Source organism: Erythrolamprus reginae, chromosome 2 (genome assembly GCF_031021105.1).
Source record: "Erythrolamprus reginae isolate rEryReg1 chromosome 2, rEryReg1.hap1, whole genome shotgun sequence".
NCBI classification, from domain to species: domain Eukaryota; kingdom Metazoa; phylum Chordata; class Lepidosauria; order Squamata; family Dipsadidae; genus Erythrolamprus; species Erythrolamprus reginae.
The window spans coordinates 114619093-114641017 of record NC_091951.1 but is presented as its reverse complement, the minus strand read 5'-3'; the positions used below and the strand labels follow the sequence as shown (position 1 = coordinate 114641017).

Genomic DNA, 21925 nt, shown 5'->3' with positions numbered 1-21925 from the left:
GCACTTTTCATGCAACTGGTAACTAAAGAAAAACATAACCTTGAGAAAGTTATAACTTAGTTACATGTTAGTCATGGTACCTCAGTCTATTATAGGGTTGAACAATTGTACTAATTTCAAAGTAGGAGCTGCAAATTCTAAAAAGCGGGCAAATTGTTTTGTGCAAACAATTGTACTTAATCATTTTCCTCTATACATTGATATCTGAATAATTTCCTCTACAGTATTTGTATTAGAAATAAAAAAAAATACAGGACTATCAAAATGATAGGAACATTTAATGTGCTTTCTTCTAAACCAGGGGTAACAAACGTTTGGCCTGCTGGCCATGGCCACTCCTTCTTATGGCAAAGGGGGGAAAAGTCATGTTACATTTTCTCTCAAAAACACCTCTTCTCTCAAAAACTGTCAAAAGGCCAAGCAGCAGATTTTAGATTTTGCATACGCTATTCTAAAATTGTGAGGTCACAAAGTAAGCGAGGTCATATTGGCACTTTCATTCTTCTCCAGGTTTAGAGTGCTGGTTGTGAAAAGACAAGCACAGTTCATATTCTGGGAAGCAAAGCTATGGATTCTGGAGAATTGCCTGAAAAAGCGCGACTAATTGAGAAGCTCTCATTTGAGGCCTTTAAGTCTGGATCTGAAATTGAAGTGGCCCGCTATGTGTTTGGATACCGGTAAAATTTCAGCCAGGATTTCTTTTTTAGTGTTATATCACATCTAGAAACTCTCTTGACATTTTGAATCCTACATTATTCAAAACTATATTTTAATAATGTATTATAATTTTGAATTCCATGTTGATGGAATGATGTACTTCTCATTATTTTGTAGCCTACATAAAAAAAGGCTTTTAATTTGATGGCATCCATTTTTCTTTCAAAATTCCTTTTAAAAGAGATTTTTAATGAATTTTAATGAAATTTAATTTCATTTAATGGAAACAGGTCAAGTATGAAACATTTTTCTTAGTTCTGGTATGTGAATATTGCATTATGAGGTTGAATCCTTTCTCTAACAGCTTCCAGCCTTCCTAGATTTTCATAGTTTGTTTAAATCTGTAGGAAAGATATGATGTTGATCTTCTCCAATTGGGCTTTTTCAAAGATAGTAGGCAGCCAGAGAGGCTTCAGAGTAGTGGGAAGGCACATAATGGAAAAGAGCACCAAGGAGTTGGGGGCAGGAAGCAACGAAAGTGCGGAGGCACCGCGCGCGCTCCCCGTCCCCCTGCCAGCCCATGGGTGGAAGGAAAGGGAGCCGCGGCCGCCCCCATCTCCCCATGGTGCCTCCGGCCCCCTCGCGCCCCTGGCTTCTCGCCGCTGCCCTTGGAATTGGAAATGGAATAATAAATAGGAGTTGCTTCATGGCTTTACTCGATTCATTTGTTCATTTTTAAATTTTGCTATGGCAGATTGTCACAAACAATATTAAAACTTGAAAGTCTGCGGAGAGGGGCGGCATACAAATCTAAATAATAAATAAATAAATAAATAAATTTCATTCATTAACTTAGACAAGGCAAATTTGTAAATTCCATCAGGTGAAATTGGAGTTTGTGCTCTGAAAAAGGCCCTAAATCTGCTTTTTTCCACATTCCTTATACTTTTATACCACTGTTGGTCAGCTTTTTATCCAGTTCTACAAGGACTCTTTATCTTCTTATGTTCATATGGACAAATGGAAAAAAAAATAAAGAGCCATCATGGCCCACAGAAAATAAGACCTCTTTGCACAGTTTTTAGCCTGGTGCATTAAACCTCTACACCAAAATCATTTTATTGTTAACATACTTTATTTTCCTCTACCTCAATATTAGGGAGGCGTTGTATTTTATTTTTTGTAGTATTTTATTATTCTTTTGTTTGTCAACCACAAAATGCAAACTTTGAGTTTCAAATAACACTTATTTTGTTGTTGTTGTGGGTGACATCTGTGAAAAAAAGATCAGGTGCTCAAGCATGGAAAAGTGCCACTCAGACACTATACTTTTCCCTATACACTGGAAAAAAAAATTAAAGGGAACATTGATAGTAGGCGGAGGGGGGGAGTATTAGTGTTTGTGTGTGTGCGTGGCAGGGTAAGAAGCATATTTGGTTAGAGCTGAATAGAGGTGCGACATTTCCTCCTCCCCCCTTCAATCTTTCTGTGAGTCACCTGACCAGCTTTATAGAAAGATGGGGTGCAGCTATAGAGACCCTTCCACAGTTATCCAGAGCTGTTTCTGGGCATTTAAGAGGTGAGGCTGGGGGCTGTGTAGAATTGCTTCTAAAAGCATTTGGCCCTTCCCAGGAAAGGAAATGTTAAGTCTTACTCTCCCATTGATTTGACATCTGAATTCTTTTCTTGCTATTTCATCACAATTGAAGGGTATTTCAATGAGTCTATACTTGCAGTTAGTTGTTTTAAGTATCTGACTGCTTCTATCTAATCCAAAGCCTTTCAGATATAACCACACCTTCTGCATGATATGAATTTGTTTTTGTTTGAACAAGCAGTAGCTTAAGAAAACAGGAATTTTCAGGTTGCAGCTTCAGTTCTGTCTTATTTTGTTTTGTTTTGTTTTCTTTCCAGGAGGAGAGATCCCGAACTGTATAAGTTTGTCGAAAAAGTATTCTACCATCCTCTATTCAAGTCTGTTATGATCAGCAGCATTATGCTCAATGCGATATTTTTGTCTTTAGAAACTGATTTTAAAGTTCGTTCCGAATCACAAATGTTCCTACAGGTAATGAAAACTTCTGGCTGTGGTGGCCACAATTCCTCACTTGATTGTTCTGAGGACTTTTCCCACACACAGAAGAAAAGACAAGGAAGATGAGGAGAAATCAAGTTTTTTAAGATATTTCAACCAACGTATTGGGCAAAAGGCTATCAGTATTGATGGCTCCATTTTATCCCTAGCAAGGCTATACAGATAGTCTTTGATTTAAGAACTTTTCATTTAAAAACAGCACTGAAAAAAGTGACTCATGGCAGTTTTCCCCGCGCATTGTTGCATCATCCCCGTGATCAAAAAAATCAAAATTACTTGGCAACTGTAATGTCCCTGGCAACTGGCATGTATTTATGACAATTACAGTCTCACAGGGTCAGTGATTGCCATTCCCAGCCAGCTTCCGACAAGCAAAGTCAATGGGGGAAGCAGATTCATTTAATAGTTGCATGATTCACATAACAACTGAGGCAAAAATAGTCAAAAGGGGCTAAAATTCACTCAACAACTGCCTTGCTTAGCAATAGAAATTTGGGGAACTGAATGTGTTTTGCTTTCAAGCTCCAAGAATATGAACTTGAAATTAAAATATTTGAACTCTTTCGCCCTGATTTAGCCTTCTTCTTGAGAAGGACTTATCTTTTACGTACCTTGAATCTCTTAACTTACTCGACAGAAGCTAATAGACCCAAACCTCTTAGCTTTAATTACCGTATATCTTGCTAGCACGGAAGCCAAGAGAAAAGCCTGGCTAATGTCAAGAAGTCTGTTCATTGCTTTGTTTAAAAAAAATAAAATAATGAGAAGGGCTTTGAAAATGCGATATGTAGCTTTGCTTATTTATTAAACCCAGATCCTTATACATCATTATTACCTTCCAGTAGATTAAAAATAAAAATTAGAACTGATAGAGTTGCATCGTTTCATACATTAACATATCACTCTCCAAGAGGCATGGAACTACATTAAAGTTTAACAGTATATTAGACCAGTGTTTCCCAACCTTGGCCACTTGAAGATATCTGGACTTCAAATCCCAGAATTCTCCAGTCCAGCTGGACTTTAAATTTTAGCTATGAAATCTGAAGATTCTCTGATGATAGATTGATTGATTCACTCACATTGGTATGCAGCCAGTATTACTCTTAAAAGGCCTAATTATTAGATACCTCTCATTGAAGAACTCATAAAATTCAGCCTTTCCCTGTTTGCCCTCCCCTCATGAATAGACCTGCCAGATCTAGGCTGTAATAATCTGGATGGCCACCAGATTATTACAGATTGTTGAGGTTGTGTCCTACCTTTCTCTAGCTTCCCTCCTTTGTGTTGTCTGCCTCCCCAGTTTTTTGTGTCTTTCTAAACAGGAATTCCACTCCTAGAAGAAGAAGTGAGCTACACGTGCTCAGCATTTGCGGCCCTATTTGGACCGTGAGTCACTGCTCACAGTCACTCATGCCCTCATCACCTTGAGGCTCGACTACTGTAATGCTCTCTACATGGGGCTACCTTTGAAAAGTGTTCAGAAACTTCAGATCGTGCAGAATGCAGTGGCGAGAGCTATCATGGGCTTTCCTAAATACACCCATGTTACACCAACACTCCGCAGTCTGCATTGGTTGCCAATCAGTTTCCGGTCACAATTCAAAGTGTTGGTTATGACCTATAAAGCCCTTCATGGCACCGGACCAGAATATCTCCGGGACCGCCTTCTGACGCACGAATCCCAGCGACCAGTTAGGTCTCACAGAGTTGGCCTTCTCCGGGTCCCGTCAACTAAACAATGTCGTTTGGCGGGCCCCAGGGGAAGAGCCTTCTCTGTGGTGGCCCCGACCCTTTGGAACCAACTCCCCCCAGATATCAGAGTTGCCCCCACCCTCCTTGCCTTTCGTAAGCTCCTTAAAACCCACCTCTGTCGTCAGGCATGGGGGAATTTAGACTTTCCCTTCCCCCTGGGCTTATAAAATTTATGCATGGTATGTCAGTATGTATGATTGGTTTCTTAAATTGGGGTTTTTAAAATTAACTTAAATATTATATTTGTTTACATTGTATTATTATTGCTGTTAGCCGCCCCGAGTCTAAGGAGAGGGGCGGCATACAAATCTGATTAATAAATAAATAAAATAAATAAATTCATCTGCTAAGGTAAAGCCTTATTTATGAGGCCTAGAAGCACTGGGATCAAGAAGTTAGAGGCTGCTCTGTTTTGTTTATGCAACTTCTTGTTTGTTTTTTTGTTTATCATTAAAATAATAATTGTTAAAAATGAAGTCAGATAGCACAACTGCCAAGGATAGCTTACGGGCAGAGGTGAGCTGCTAAGGTGGAACGGTGAGGGGTGCTCGCCTTCATGGCTCTGAGTACTAGCGGAGTCCAGTGCAATTATGCTACTGCACCTGCCACGGGCGCACCTGTGTGTCCACGCGCGATTTCGCTACCTGCCCTGGTGCAGTAGCATAATTGTGCTGGACTCTGCTAGTACTCTGGTCCACCTTAGCAGCCTACCTCTGCTTACAGGGACACATTGTGTCCACCATTCTTAAATTGCTTGCTTCAAACTCCAAATGAAGAAATGGTGATCAAAAAAATGTTAGACTGTGCCAAATTAAGCAAATTAACATATGAAATATACAAAATCAACAAAACAAGGACTACTACAGAGTGTGGGAGAAATTGTACAATTGGGTGGGGGAAAAAAAAGAAAAAGAAAAAGGGAAACTAGTTTAGTTTAGTTTAGTTTATTTAGATTTGTATGCCGCCCCTCTCCGAAGACTCGGGGCGGCTAACAACAATAAAAAACAATGTAACAAATCTAATATTAAAAAGTAATCTAAAAAACCCCAATTTAAGAGACCAATCATACCAACAAATATACCATGTATAAATTCTATAAGCCTAGGGGGAAGGGAGAAAAAGTTTTCAATTCCCCCATGCCTGACGACAGAGGTGGATTTTAAGGAGCTTGCGAAAGGCAAGGAGGGTGGGGGCAACTCTGATATCTGGGGGTAGCTGGTTCCAGAGGGTCGGGGCCGCCACAGAGAAGGCTCTTCTCCTGGGTCCCGCCAAATGACATTGTTTAGTTGACGGGACCCGGAGAAGGCCAACTCTGTGAGACCTAACCAGTCGCTGGGATTCTTGCGGTAGAAGGTGGTCCCGGAGATATTCTGGTCCGATACCATGAAGGGCTTTATAGGTCATAACCAACATTTTGAATTGTGACCGGAAACTGATCGGCAACCAATGCAGACTGCGGAGTGTTGGAGTAACATGGGCATGCCTTGGGAAGCCCATGATTGCTCTCGCAGCTGCATTCTGCACGATCTGAAGTTTCCGAACACTTTTCAAAGGTAGCCCCATGTAGAGAACATTACAGTAGTCGAGCCTTGAGGTGATGAGGGCATGAGTGACTGTGAGCAGTGAGTCCCGGTCCAGATAGGGCTGCAGTTGGTGCACCAGGCGAACCTGGGCAAATGCAGTAAAGGTACATAATGTATAGTAAATAGAATTGTAAAAGATTAATTTTTTTAATGCATATAGGGAATTGTAAATGTTTAATGTTGTTTGTATGGTGTTTGTATGTTGGTATGTCAAATAAAATTAAAAATTTAAATTTAAAATAAAAAAAACCAAACTGTATTGTTTGGCAGAACATGCAACAAAATTAAATATGGTAATCTAGTTTTAAATGTTTCAACTGGACGATAAATAAGCCTGCAAACCTGAAAAAAGGACTAACTTTATAAAGTTTATAAAATAATCATATGTGTATAATTATACATACATTATGTGTGCCTGGGCATGTGTAGAAACTTTTGAACAATATTCAAACAAATATTCCTTTGAACAATATCACTTACAAACAATTTCTTTCTTAGGTAGCAGATCTGGTCATTTTATCCATCTATACCACAGAATTTTTAATGGGCCTTTACTTGGACCCGGTTAATTATTGGAAGAATGGTTATAAGCGTTTTGATGCCATCGTCCTTTTCCTTGCTTACCTCCCATACACCTTTGACCAGACCAACCCAAAAAACCACCATATTCTAACCATGCTGAAAGGATTCCAAGCTCTCCGAGTCCTCAAGCTGCTCTACTATAGTCCAGGGATAACTGTAAGTAATTAGATATTATTCCCCTTTTCCTATTCAGAAGGGACCTCTCATCTGTCTTGTAGACTTGTGTGATGTTGCACTTGTTGCAGTCAGTATTAATACAAAATTCACCTGTAGGCTTTGGGAAGGGATCACATATTGGAATGCCTTTCTCTGTGCAATAGTGGCAAATATCTGTAGCTAGGATGGAGGATGAGGTTGGAGGTTAATTCTCCATGCTTGTCTCTGAACATTTAATTACCAGGTTAGGTAACACGTTTAGCACAGTTTAGGCGACGTCAGTGTCGGTGTTGTTCTGCTTATAAGGACTTTGTGTGGTCAGTAGGTCTTGTGATGGGGTGATCCCGTCAGGGGAGGGATGTGTCAAGTGAGGATTTTGTGATGGGTCTTGTGATGAGTCACTATTTCATACAATATTTCATTACTAAGCTAGGTAACCTCTAGCATTGATGATGTTACCTAGTTTGGTAATTAAATGTCTGCAAGAAAATACCCATGCTTAGGGAGCACGAAGGACCTCACAGAAGTAGTAATTTCTATAGAAACTCTACTTTTTAAACAAAGTTGCTAAAATACACTACTGTTGTTCCCACTCTTCAAAACTACCTATTACATGTCATTTTTCAGTGTAATAATTCTTACTTAATAAGCCCTTAGAGGAAATACTGAAAAGCACAGGGTCATTGGCTAAGAATGTCAAACAGAACTACATGTAATTCTTATAAAGAACTTAAATGACATCAGTACAGTGGAGTAGATTCTTCAGGAACAGATGTGAATTTCGACTTGAGAACTTTGCTTGAGCTCATTGTGTTGGTCATGGATTTTGGCTAACACTGCAGGAAAGCCCATGCAACCCACATACTATTTTACTCTGGGGATTGACTAAAGAATAGCTTGCTGCCTTTCTGTTACTATAAGCATACGGATGCCAAATACAGATGCAAGAGGGAGCCTATTCAATCTGCTGGTTCTTTCAGAACAAATATCTGTGCCAAAAACCATCTCACGTTTCAAATCCCAAATCCATTTGTTGGACTAGTTGGGTGTTTAATGGATAAAAAGTAATGGATTTCTCCAAATCCAGGATAAGCTTCTCATTGGTACTTCTGGAAATAGCAAAGAAATTATTTGGTGATGTCAGATCAAAGAAGTTACCAGCTTAGCAGCTCCCATGCCTTTTAGTATTGAGACAGTAACTCCACATGCCGTCATTTCAGACACATGACTTTTGTACTTCAGAATCTACTTCTGAGTTCTAAACACAAGCACATGGGACTATTTATTTCTGATGATGATGATAATCTTCACATGTGCTGGCCAAATAAATCAAACCAATGACTGGAAAAGGCAAAGACCAACTTGCATGCAGCTGAGAAGCCTTCATTCATCCAGGCTCTTTTAAAAATAATAATTTCCAACTCAACAGAATGTTGGAAAGGAATTACATAAAGGGGGCAGAATTCTATCTATCCTTCTACTAACTCTCAGAAAAGGGAATGGAATGGAACCAAATTTGATGGGGGATAAGAATCCAACAACCCAAAAAGGGGAGGGGGAGTCAAAATCAGGCTGGGGATTGTAGAGAAAAAATATCCCCCCCCAAAAAATTTCCCATTGTATCCTATGCAACAAGCATTGAACAGCGGCACACAATGTTGTTTTTAAGTCCTCCCTCCCGTGTGATTCAAAATGGAACTATTATTAAGGGATGAGAGAATTCAAGACGCTGCGATTTATATGCTTTTCCTAAACTGCTTTCTCTGAAGTAGTCTATGGGTAAAGTGACCAGATTTTAAGACTGGGAAAGAGGGACACCATTGAGCGGGGGGAGGTGTGTTTAGCCAAAAAAATTATCTCTCTCTCTCTTCCTTCCTCTCCTTTTTTTTCTCTCTCTTCCTCCCTCCATTTCTCTCTCTTTCTCTCTCCCTCCCTCTCTTTCTCACTCTTTCTCTTTCTCTCTCTGTCTCTTTCTCTCTGTCTCTTTCTCTCTCTCTCTTTCTGTCCCCCTCTTTCTCCCTCTCTTTCTCTCTCTCATTCTCTCTCTCTCTCTCACTCTTTCTCTCTCTCTCACTCTCTCTCTTTCTCTCTCTCTTGCTGTCTCTCTTTCTCTCTTCCTTTCTTTTCTCTCTCTCTCTCCATCGGTGGTGGGCTCCTGTGCTGCCTCTCTCACCTGCTTCAGGGGTGACGCTGACCCAGAGGCAGAGCGTGCTCAGTCGCTCAATTGGTGGCGCCGGGGTGAATGCCGGGATGGGACGGAGCCACCTGTCTTCACCAGGTCAGCTGTTCCTGGGAACAAGCAGATAGGTTTTTCCTCCCAGTGCAAATGCTGCTTCCGCTCGCCCACCTCCAAGCACAGTGGACGGGCTGTTAGAGGAGGAGGAGCGTGAATGTCTTGACCATTCTTCCCTTTCCTTCCCCCACCTTTGCTGTCATGGCCAGTGAGCCCTCCTGCCTGGGTGGCTCAGCCCCACGGCAGTGGCCTTGGGAAGGTGTGGAGCCAGAGGCGAAGAGTGAGCAAGAGTGGAAGAGGAAGAGGGGGGAAGCGAGCAAATATTGGTTGCCGATCAATTTCCGGTCACAATTCAAAGTGTTGGTCTTGACCTATAAAGCCCTTCATGGCATCGGACCAGAATATCTCCGGGACCGCCTTCTGACGCACGAATCCCAGTGACCGATTAGGTCCCACAGAGTTGGCCTTCTCCGGGTCCCGTCGACCAAACAATGTCGTTTGGCGGGTCCCAGGGGAAGAGCCTTCTCTGTGGTCGCCCCGACCCTCTGGAACCAGCTCCCCCCTGAGATTAGAACAGTCCCCACCCTCCTTGCCTTTCGCAAACTCCTTAAATCCCACCTCTGCCGTTAGGCATGGGGGAATTGAAATATCTTCCCCAGGCCTATGCTGTTTATGTATGGTATGTTGTGTGAATGTTCTTTAAATTTTGAGTTTTTAGCTTTCTAATTATTGAATTTGTATTTTACACTGTTTTTCTGTTGTTGTTGTGAGCCGCCCTGAGTCTGCGGAGAGGGGCGGCATACAAATTAATTAATTAAATAAATAAATAAATAAATAAATAAATAAATAAAAAAATAATTAAAAAATAAAAATAAAAAGAAAGACAGAAAAATAAAAAGTGGGGGGGGAGAAAGGTGGGAATTGGTACCGGATGTGTCACTCGACATCTGCGGGAGGCTGAGGGAGCAAAGAGCAAAAAGTTGCGAGACTGGAAGCTGAGCTTCCTTCTTTGCGGCTTCCTGGTGATTTGTTTAAAAAAATTGGGACTATTTAAAAATGCTCCAGGACGCGGGAGAAATTGTGGAAAAGCATGACTGTCCCACAGAAAGCGGGACGTCTGGTCACTTTATCTATGGGGCTGCTGGTTTATTATGATAGCACTTTTTTCTACAATTAAGCATGCCATTGTTGATCAATGTGTAAGATGGCAACTTTGCTTCAGATGGACAAAGGTCCAACTCTATAACTTATTGTTCCATTATTTATAGTTCAGAGCTTTCTCCCCCCACCCTTCATGCAGAAATAGTTCTCAAATTAACACCACACTTGGGAAAGAATAACTCTTTTTCAAGTGGTATGGTCAGTGTGAGGTACCATGTATCCACACCCAATTTTGCCACTTAGTTTTTGCCACAGTCATGTGAAACATCATTTGGGACCTTTGCTCCCCACTTCCCTATTGACTTTGTTTGTAGAAACCTGTTGAGAAGGCCACAAATGCAGCCATTATGAATACCTGCCAATTACTCAGTATACGATTACCTGGCCACAGGGATCCTGCCACAGTTGTTCATGCAATGACTGGTTATAAGTAAGGTGACCAGAGGTCCCTCTTTCCGCGGGACAGTCACACTTTTTACCAATTGTCCCACATCCCACGGGTTTTTTTTAAAAAAAAAGTCCTGATTTTTATACATACGAGCCGGTGGCTTGAATGCTGGCTGGAGATTGTGTTGGAGTTGCTTGAAGGGACCGGCTGGTAAGCAGTTCAGCTTCCACACTGGGGGGCTGCAATGGGCGCGAGGGCTCCTCAGCCTTCCAGGCTCATTGCTGAGCGGCCAATGCCATGCCCCCTTGCAGGGAGAGAGAGAGAGACAGGATGGGCAGGGCGGCTGGTGAGTCCCCGGCAGCTTCAAACAGCAGATTTGGTCACTTTAGTTATAAGTCACTTTTTAGCACCATCATAAATTCAAACAGTCACCAAACAAACAGTCCTAAACTAAGGACTAGCTGTAAATCATTCTTCCTGTCCTGGTCCTCCAGAGGTGGCTGGCAGGCTCTGAAAATTGTTATCTTCACATACCTGGAGACCATCAGGTTGGAAGAGATTGACATAAAATCACATCAATTGTATTCACTTGGTTTTTCTTCCTTTTCTTCCTTCTACAGAATTTAATGGCGGCTATGGGCCAGACTGTGAAAAATGTAATCTATGTCCTTGTCTTGTTGTTCTTGCTAATGTTTATCTTTGCTATTCTGGGACATGGTTTGTACGGAAACCAGCAGCATGGAGATCCGCAGAACTGGGGAAGTTTAGCAGCTGCCTTTTTTACGCTCTTCAGTTTAGTAACGGTAATTTTCGTGCATTTCACATGTGCCCAACTTTTCTAGACTAACATTATTGTTTTAGAATGGGAACCAAAATTGAAGATTTCAGTTTCTCCAGGCTAGTTATCCAGCAAAATGAACCTAGGTAGACAAAAATTGGAATACAGCGAGAGGGAGTACAGAGCATCTGAATGTTTATAAAAGGGGAAACAAAGGGCAAGACCTTGTTTATTTAGATCAAGGTTATTAACTTGTCAGAATTGCACTTAGTATTTTCTCCAATCCTGTTTGCTTTGATGTAAGCCATTTTCAAGAACTAAATTTCAATCTAGATATCACTCGAGCTTTGTGGATTTATGTAGATAAACAAGGTCCAAAGCCCAGGGTGAGGTTTGACGGTGCTCAAACTTTGCCTACCAGGCATGACTAGGCTTTTTCTTTTAATGTGACCCTTCTGTAAGTTACGTCTGACGCTCCAGTGGATCACAACACTTTGAGAACCTATTATGGAATTACTTGTTTTGCTGAAAATTCAGACCATAATGCCATGAATTGCTTTTTTAGGATTAAATCAAGATGGTGTAAGTTGCTAGAACTATTTGATTTAATTTGCATTACAAGAAGATACTCCTCTGCAATAATGTCTAAGTAGCCTTTTATGAACATTATTAGTTTTGGCTTGAAAAAAATGGTGCTTTTCAGCATACGTAGAGTGAGTACACTAATACCCATATATGAATAACCATGATCTCTCTAGATCAGGCCAAATTGATTTATCTACCCTTTTCAGAAGGATCAATCACACATTAATAGAACGCATAGTGGGACATAGGCCAGGAGGTCAAAAAAACATCAAGACAGCAATCACAGTAATGCACCCAAGTGCCCTTTTTACATGCTTTGTGATATTTTGGTTGTGGCACCACCATCTTTACTTTTTGGTCTGTTTCCTGAAAGCATTTCTATCATGGGAAGATTTCTACTTTCTCATGTTCCCCAGTTTCTGTTTAATACTGTAGCCTTCATCTTGCTTAATTTTTTTTAAAGACAATAAGAGATAAAACAAGCACCAAAACAACTGAAATGGCAAAACTGCAACAATGCAGTGAAATGTATGAAACATTTTTATGACCAGATTGGTAATTTTTGTTACTTATGAACAAGTGCAGTTAATGTATACCTGTTTAGGTATGTTTGTATATTGGAGGGAGGGGGAATGCATTAGACTAGAGCAGGCATGGAGGAACTATAGTCCTTTTTTGACTTGACTTCAGCTCACAGAATTCCTGAGCCAGCCATGTCATAAAGGGGCCATAGTATTCCATCTCTGGCCCAGAGAAATAATTTATCAAATGCTTGAAAAAAGGTATCTTTAGCAATGGAATGTTCAATTGATAAATTTCAGGTTGATGGATGGACAGACTTACAGCAGGAATTGGATAAGAGAAGGTTTGCTACAAGCCGAACATTCACAATAATATTCATTCTCCTAGGATTTTTTGTATTTTTCAATATGTTTATTGGAGTTGTCATTATGGATATCCAGGTAGGTGACCTTTATATGGCATTTTAAAATTTCTACTCAAATCCAATTATTAGAAATTGACATTGGGTATAAAAATAATGTCAATTATTGCAGAGTTACAGAACTTTACTCTGTTCAGTAGAAATCTCTTTGGGCATACAGTATATATAATTTTCTATATTTTTAATTTTGAGCTTTTTAACATAACGTGGACTGTATATAATCTGCTGCTGGGTGAACTTGGGCCATTCCTCCTCTCTCAGCCCTAGGAAAGAGACAATGGCAAACTACTTCCATGAAATATTGGCAAGAAAGCTATAGGAACTTGCCCAAGCAGTCACCAGGAGATTGCACTGGCTGAAAGGTGCATAGTCACCAAATGAGTCAGTCAGTAAACAAGGATTATTTTTTGTGACTGAGAGGCACAAAAATAATCCTTATTTACTAACTGACTCATTTGGTGACTATTCACCATTATAATGGTTATGGGAAAATAATTGCATTTTACAATGTGTAGCAGGTATGTAAAGGACAGCTGAAGTAGGATTTTAAGTACAGTTGTGATTTCACTTAGGGATTGTTTCACTTAACAACCAAATTGCAAGTCTCAGTTAAAGTCACTAAACAAGCACTACCTGTAATCAGAAACAATGTTATAATTTCAGAGTAGTTAGATCATGGGTGTCAAACTGGCAATGTCATCTTGCCATCACATGACATTTCAGAGCTGGGGTGGGCAGGGCCTGCAGTCATGATGCATCTCAGGGGTGGGTTCCTACCGGTGTGGACCAGTACGTGCACACCAGTAGCGGCCCGCTGGTGATGTAATTTTGGCGTGATGGTTCTGGTACTGTCTCTGCTGGTCCATGCATGCCGCCATCTTTTTTGGGGAATTTTCAGTGATTTTTTCAGATGGCTTCAGTGATTTTTTTGGGATGGCTTCTCCTCATCCTCTACTTTGAAAAAAACCCCTCCCATCCACCCCCCAGGTTAATACCAACCTTTATTTCTTCATCCGAAGCACAGCTGAGCAGCTCCTCAGCTGTGTTTTGGCTTGAAACATCCTTCTGAGCATGCACAGAAGTAAAATCATGCAAAGGGACTCACACACACACACACGAAGCATCGCAATGTGCACCAGTAGCAAAGGTAACGGAAACCCACCCCTGATGTCTCTGGTCTATGGGCTGCTAGTTTGACATCCCTGGCTTAGAGGATGCCATGAAGACACAAGTAAAAGTGTGAAAATGATAAGTTAGGTAACGTAGAAACTGAAGAAATGGGAGGAGAGAGAGTATGCAATGGAGAGAAGTTCCTTAAAGCTGTAAAGTGAAAACAATTTATCACTTGAGACATGGCCATTGGCCAATGCCGCTGTTGATTTTAAACTAATGTTAGTAGGAATTGGCTTAACCAGAATGGTTGTAGTTTGTGGTAAATGAACTACTCCAACTGGTCATTTCTACTCTGTAGTTTTGTTCTGTCATCTCCAGCCAGTGAGGCCATTCACAGTAGGAAGTTAGAACCAAGTGGGACCTTTTTCTCAACATCTTTTGATTTATGTAGAGCTCAACTGAGCAATATGAGCAAAAACTGAAAGAAGAAAGACAGGATACTTTGCTTGCAAAGAAGCAGGCCATCTTAAAAAGGCAACAGGAAGAAATATTTGAATTGATCAATTTGCAGGTAGGCATTGTATTTTATATAATGTTTTTCAATAGATAAGTCTCCCATTCATTAGTTGTAGTTGATTCATCTAATTTTTCACTATATTGAGCTTTTCTATGTTCACATGTGCTTACTTTTCCTGTTCTTGCTGAAATTCTGTCTTTGTTGCTTTGGGATGTCAGGGCAACATCATCAATCAGAAATTTCAAAAGCTTTAATCCTGCCATGCCACATCATAAACATCATTTGTATTCTGGAAGTTCTCAGTTGTACTTCAATATCAGTTTGAGTGCCATCTGATCTTAGGGAGCCCATAATCTGGCATTATCTCCCCCCCCTTAAAGTTTAATTTTCCCCCCTCCACATCAGAAACATACATAACATCACAAATACCTCAACATGCTTTTATTATCACTTAAAAGCAGAAATATAATAAACTAAATTACATTCCAATTTTAATTTTATTATTTAATTTAGCTCAACTTCTCACTCTTCACTCCCCTCTTTCTATCTCAGGTGACTATTCCACGTCTAATACCTACTTTCTTACACTTTCTCTTCCCTTTCCCACTAACATCTCCTCCTTCTTACTCCTTCTCTATCTCCCCTTCTCTCTCTCCTTTCTCTCCTTGTTACCATCACCTCCTCCTTCCTTCTTGCTTCTCTACATCCCTTTCTACTCTCTATCAACTTTCTCTCCTTCTCTCCTACTTCCTCTTACCCCCTCTAAGTCTTTCCCTGAGTGGTGGATAATTCTTATATATATGTATGTATGTACGTATGTATATGAGTGATTTTTTGTCGAGTTTATTCCTTTTCATTATCAGCAAAAATGTTACATATATCCAGAGCATGATACCATGGTCTTTTGAGACTGAAGGATACACACACACACACACACACATGACTCAACAAAATATCACACACACACACACACACACACACACACATGCTTCCTTAAGCTCCTCTGATATTTGGGTATGCCAGGGTGATTCAACAGAAAAAACATATAACACTTCCCTGGTACAAAGCTGAACGGATGAGATCCTGTGACCTAGAGGTTAATTCTCTGTGGCAAGGGCTCCAGGTTCAAATCCCAGTGAGGGTATGGCTAGCTGATGAACCCATAACAAAGGCAAAATAGATCTATACTAGTCTCCCTTCATATTCAAATTTAGCATAAATATGTTGGGCGCGCGCGCACGCACACACACACACACACACACACACACACACACACACACACTCTCTCTCTTATTTCTTTCCCCATTAAAAACATAGCTTATTCTATACAGCTTAATAAACATGTATCATCTACTAAAATTAATCAATAGTACTTCTTAATTTCATATACATTACTCTTGGTATATGTTCTTAATCTCGTGCTCCCTCCTTTATCTAATTTCGTCACCCGGATTAAATCAATTGTTTCATTTTTCAAATGAATTTTAATGTTTATTACTTCCCCCGCTTGTTCTTTTTTCTTACTTAATAAATCTAAGCCTTTGTGCTTCATTCGTTCCCTTACTTGCTTACTCATCATCATTCATTTTTCTTAACTCCTAGTTTCACCTGACTAAACACCCCTAAATATTCCACATTTACTTATTATCAAAAATGAAGTGTCAATTCATATTAAATATTATTTATCTTATGTCTGACTGATATCCTTTACAATACAAGGAAAAGTAAGTATCATTCAAATCCCAAAACTCAAACACATTAACTTCTTTTATTCATTATCCATTATACTATGTCTTCCTCTCTAATATTACAAATATGTCATTTTAGATTTATTTCAGAAGATCTAATTTATTCCAATCTATAATATAATATTTTCCCAGAGTTATCACTTAATTATATAATAATTGTATTATTATATAATTGTATTATGATATAATAGTACTACATTTGAATTCTTAAGTAAAAACTTATTCATTAGTATCAATATCAATTGTCATCATCAAATATATTTTCAAATAGATATTAATCATTCAGAATCCCAAATTTCCAAAAATTCATTATATAACAAATATAGAATCATTATAAGGTAATCAAACAGTAATCAAATAATCAAGTAATAATCATAATGAAATATATTCATATGTGTGCTAAATTATATATATAATTCAAAAGAAAAATATTAATAAGGTAATATATTCATAAATGTATTCCATTAGATAGAAAGAAAAAAACATTATATAGTAATCTAATAATGATCAAATAATCAGATAACAACCAACCATTTTCTTTAAATTTCCATCTTTTAAATCTTACCTTCTCCTTCTTTTTCTTTCTTGTAATAATGCACTTCCATCTTCTTCCCTTCTTCCCTTTTTTCTTTTTTCTAAATAATTGCCTAAATATCCTTTCAATTTTCCTTAATCTCTTCGCCCTGTTAACTTGCCTAGCCCATTACATGTATCCTCACCTTATTCTTTTCCCCCCACTATAAATCCCAGTGTAATAATAATAAAATTCAGTATACTCATAAAGCTCAAAGTAGTCATTAGTCTCTCTGACTTCAAAGTCCTCTTCCCTTGTATCTTTATCATTTTCCAGTTCCTCCTGTATCTGCTCCTGCTCCTGATCTTGTTTCAGATCCTCTTTATTTTCTTGTTTTTTGTTTTTTTGTTTTTGTTCCTTTGGGTGAGATCATCCAGGTGCATGGGGTGAGGTATCATCAGCATGCGGATGATACCCAGTTCTACATCTCCATTCCATGTCCAGTCAACGAAGCAGTGGAAGTGATGTGCTGGTGCCTGGAGGCTGTTGAGGTCTGGATGGGTGTCAACAGACTCAAGCTCAACCCGGATAAGACGGAGTGGCTGTGGGTTCTGCCCCCCAAGAACAATTCCATCTGTCTGTCCATAACCCTGGGGGGGGATTATTGACCCCCTCAGAGAGGGTCTGCAACTTGGGCGTCCTCCTCGATCCACAGCTCACATTAGAGAAACATGTTTCAGCTGTGGCGAGGGGGGCGTTTGTCCAGGTTCGCCTGGTGCACCAGTTGCGGCCCGTTCTGGACCAGGACTCACTGCTCACAGTCACTCATGCCCTCATCACCTCGAGGTTTGACTACTGTAATGCTCTCTACATGGGGCTACCTTTGAAAAGTGTTCGGAAACTTCAGATCGTGCAGAATGCAGCTGCGAGAGCAATCATGGGCTTCCCAAGGTATGCCCATGTTGCACCAACACTCCGCAGTCTGCATTGGTTGCCGATCAATTTCCGGTCACAATTCAAAGTGTTGGTTATGACCTATAAAGCCCTTCATGGTATCGGACCAGAATATCTCCGGGACCGCCTTCTGCCGCACGAATCCCAGCGACTGGTTAGGTCCCACAGAGTTGGCCTTCTCCGGGTCCCGTCGACTAAACAATGTCATTTGGCGGGACCCAGGAGAAGAGCCTTCTCTGTGGCGGCCCCAACCCTCTGGAACCAGCTCCTCCCAGATATCAGAGTTGCCCCCACCCTCCTTGCCTTTCGCAAGCTCCTTAAAACCCACCTCTGTCGTCAGGCATGGGGGAATTGAAATTTCCCTTCCCCCTAGGCGTATAGAATTTATACATGGTATGCTTGTTTGTATGATTGGTTTCTTAAATTGGGGTTTTTAAGATTATTTTTAATATTAGATTTGTTTACATTGTCTTCTTTATTGTTGTTAGCCGCCCCAAGTCTCTGGAGAGGGGCGGCATTCAAATCAAATAAATAAGTAAGTAAGTAAGTAAGTAAGTAAGTAAGTAAGTAAGTAAGTAAATAAATAAATAAATAAATAACTATTTTCAAGATGCTTGCTGCACTCAAGAGCTTTCTCCCCCTTTTCCCCCAATTTTTTTCTTCAAACTCCAAAAGGGATATCTGTAAATCTGCAAAATAATCCTTAAAGAACGCTGTAAGATCCTCATCTTCTAATGCCATATTGCCAAAGCCACTGTTTACTAGTGTGTAATCTGAAGTAATCCATTTCTTTCAACTTTCCCCCCCCAACTTTTAAGTAAATAGAAGTTAATTCCAACTTCACAGCCTGAGCACATAAGATGTCAATTTTATTTTTTCAAAGTCCAAGGCCAGTAGCTGTATAAGTATTCACAAAAATCTTCCACTGTAGTAATTCCTCCAACCAGCAGATGCCCCTCCAGGGCAGTTCTGACCTGGTTCCGACTGAACCAGGTCTTCAGGAGACAGGGATTTGGGATCCCCCTGTGAAGCGCAGTGAACTGCATGTCACCTGGCATTTGGCCACACCCCTCTCCTCCCTCTGGCATTACCTTGTCAATCACTTCATTGATGGGTTTTTCTTGATAAAATACAGGAATGGTTTACCACTGTCTTGCCTTTTGGCTCTCCCTATCTCACCTCACTCTGAAATGAAGCTTTTGCCATTGTCACTAAAACACACCTCTATCATCTTTCTATGTTGCTGCTGTCCCATATGCAGTAGGTGTCAATTTGCTTTTGCTGGGATGACCTTCATTCCTTGGGTAACCCTATTGTCATTACAGATACTTAACTTACATTCCCAATGTTCTTCACTCATCCCTCCCACAGGAACACCCTCTCCTCTCCATGTTGGGATAGCACAGCATGACATGAGAGGACCCCCCCAACTTTAAATATTGAGACTGGACAAAAATTGTAAATATTTAAGGGATTATTCATCAGGCAAATTCTAAATCTCATGACCCACTCCATACTTTCTATTGTGGCTATTTGGAGAAGTTACTTTGGTTCTGTGAAACCAAAACTGGCTTCTGAATGAGTTCTGAGTGAATAATTAACCTTCACACCTCTCTTTTCACCCTAGAAATCAACTGAGTACAAAACGTTTGATGAAATGGTGGAAAGCTACAAAAAGGGCCTGCTTCATTCAGATCACATGCTCTTGGAAGACTTCTGTGTCAGCCTGCCATTCATTGACCTCTATTTGGTATCCCTTGATCGTCAGGATGCCACTGCATACAAGTGTGTAACTTTTCTTAAATAGAGCCTGGGATTGATTGATTGATTGATTGATTGATTGATTGATTGATTTATTTAGTCCAATACACAATGAGGGTTTTAGTGGGTATATATCTATATACACATAGTAAAATACAAGATGAAGGTTATATTTATTTATTTATTTATTTATTTATTTATTTATTTATTTATTTATTTATTTATTTATCAGATTTGTATGCCGCCCCTCTTCGCAGACTTGGGGCGGCTCATAGCAATAACAATACAATGTAAAACAAATCTAATATTTAAGTTAATTTAAAAAACCCCAATTTAAAACCAATCATACATACTAGCGTACCATGCATAAATTTTATAAGCCTAGGGGGAGGGAAAAAATCAATTCCCCCATGCCTGACGACAGAGGTGGGTTTTAAGGAGCTTACGAAAGGCTAGGAGGATGGGGGCAACTCTGATATCTGGGGGGAGTTGGTTCCAAAGGGTCGGGGCCGCCACAGAGAAGGAGATACTCATAGTAAAATATATCTAAGAAATAATAGAAAAGAAGGTATAGTAATAGAACATATCAATGAAAGAATAGAAGAAGAGATATAGGAATAGAAGAAAGGTATAGGAGATATAGGAGAGCAATAGGACAAGGGACGGAAGGCACACTAGACTAGTGCACTTGTACTCGCCCCTTACTGACCTCTTAGGAATCTGGATAGGTCAACCGTAGATAATCTAAGGTAAAGTGTTGGGGGTTTGGGGATGACACTATGGAGTCCGGTAATGAGTTCCATGCTTCAACAACTCGGTTACTGAAGTCATATTTTTTACAGTCAAGTTTGGTGCAGTTAATATTAAGTTTAAATCTGTTGTGTGCTTTGTGTTGTTGTGGTTGAAGCTGAAGTAGTTGCCGACAGGCAGGCGTTGCAGCATATGATCTTGTGGGCAATACTTACATCTTATTTAAGGCATCTTAGTTCTAAACTTTCTAGGCCCAGGATTGAAAGTCTAGTCTCATAGGGTAGATCCTATTCACATGCTAACATTCAGCAATAATCAAATGCTTCACTGTTCTCAATCCTAAAACCAAATAGAAAACATTATTTTTAAAGTATCTGAAATAGTTACCCCAAACACTGTAGTCAAGGAATGTGTTTAAAGTTGACATAGCCAAATGACTTTCAGAGTCATTTGCTGCATATTGAATATAGAAGTGAGTGGAATATTTCTACGTTGTCCTGATAATGAATAAACTTGGCTTGTTTTACTTTGTCTTTCAATACTGATACAATGATTGCATATGTTTAATTTCAGGCTGCAAGATCTCTACTATGAAATGATTGCCATTTTGACTGCCCTGCTATACCAATCCCAGGAAAAGTCTTTGCATGCTCTGCAGGGCTTTAGGGGAAAATCTAAGTAGTTCATTGTTACCAAAGTAATGTAGGACATCTACTGTTATTAACGTGCCAAAATTATTTTCTTTGCATTTGAAAAAATAAAGAAGAATAGAAACTTAAGTTTTAGAATTGGTCTGATTAATGCAAAGCTCCGATGCACTAAGATATTTTTTGATTTAGATCCTTTTTTTGGAAAACGCAAACATAATACGATTGCTTTTCTAGTGTTTCTTGCTGTTAGTGGTCATATTTCCTTTAGTTTTCATAGGTTTATTGGCAAAACATACACACACATGCAAACATGCATTATCTATCTGTCTGTCTGTCTGTCTGTCTGTCTATCTGTCTGTCTGTCTGTCTACCTCCCTCCCTCCCTATTCGTCTGTCTGTCTGTCTACCTACCTACCTACCCATCTACCTACCTACCTACCTATTCGTCTGTCTGACTGTCTACCTACCTACCTACCCATCTACCTACCTACCTACCTATTCGTCTGTCTGTCTGTCTACCTACCTACCTACCCATCTACCTACCTACCTACCTATTCGTCTGTCTGACTGTCTACCTACCTACCCATCTATCTACCTATCTACCTACCTACCTATCGATCATCTATCTATATATTTTCCTCTCCCAAACCCATATACAAAATGTGTATATAGATCTATGTACACATACATATCTGTCTCCTTGAGAGTGGTGTTCTAGTGAGAGAAGAGTTGGGATTGGCCTTTACTTGAAACTTCCCAAAGTTGACGAATACTAAGAAGAATTCAAGCCAGACTGTCCTTTTTAATGTTCAAGTTCATTATTCTGGTCAGAAGGCCTTGTCCAGGTGTTGGGCACATACTATTTCTTAATTATTGCCAAATAATGAAAAAGGACTAATACTTTATATGCAGCAGAATAGAGAAATAAACAATCAGCTCTGGAAATTCTTTTAAAAACTATGCAGATTAAATTCCACTCCTAAAGGAACAGAAAGCATCCTC

The 21925-nt window shown here is 39.8% G+C and overlaps 1 protein-coding gene across 1 annotated transcript; it reads left to right on the top strand.

Annotated features, from left to right (window-relative positions):
- Positions 1-567: 567 nt before the first annotated feature.
- Positions 568-21048, top strand: CATSPER3 (cation channel sperm associated 3). Its single transcript, XM_070735864.1, has 8 exons — positions 568-677; positions 2572-2725; positions 6589-6828; positions 11231-11413; positions 12795-12935; positions 14481-14600; positions 19390-19547; positions 20847-21048. Exons 1-8 carry the CDS (start codon positions 568-570, stop codon positions 20953-20955), a joined length of 1215 nt encoding a protein of 404 aa, XP_070591965.1. The 3' UTR covers positions 20956-21048.
- The last annotated feature ends 877 nt before the right edge of the window (positions 21049-21925 follow it).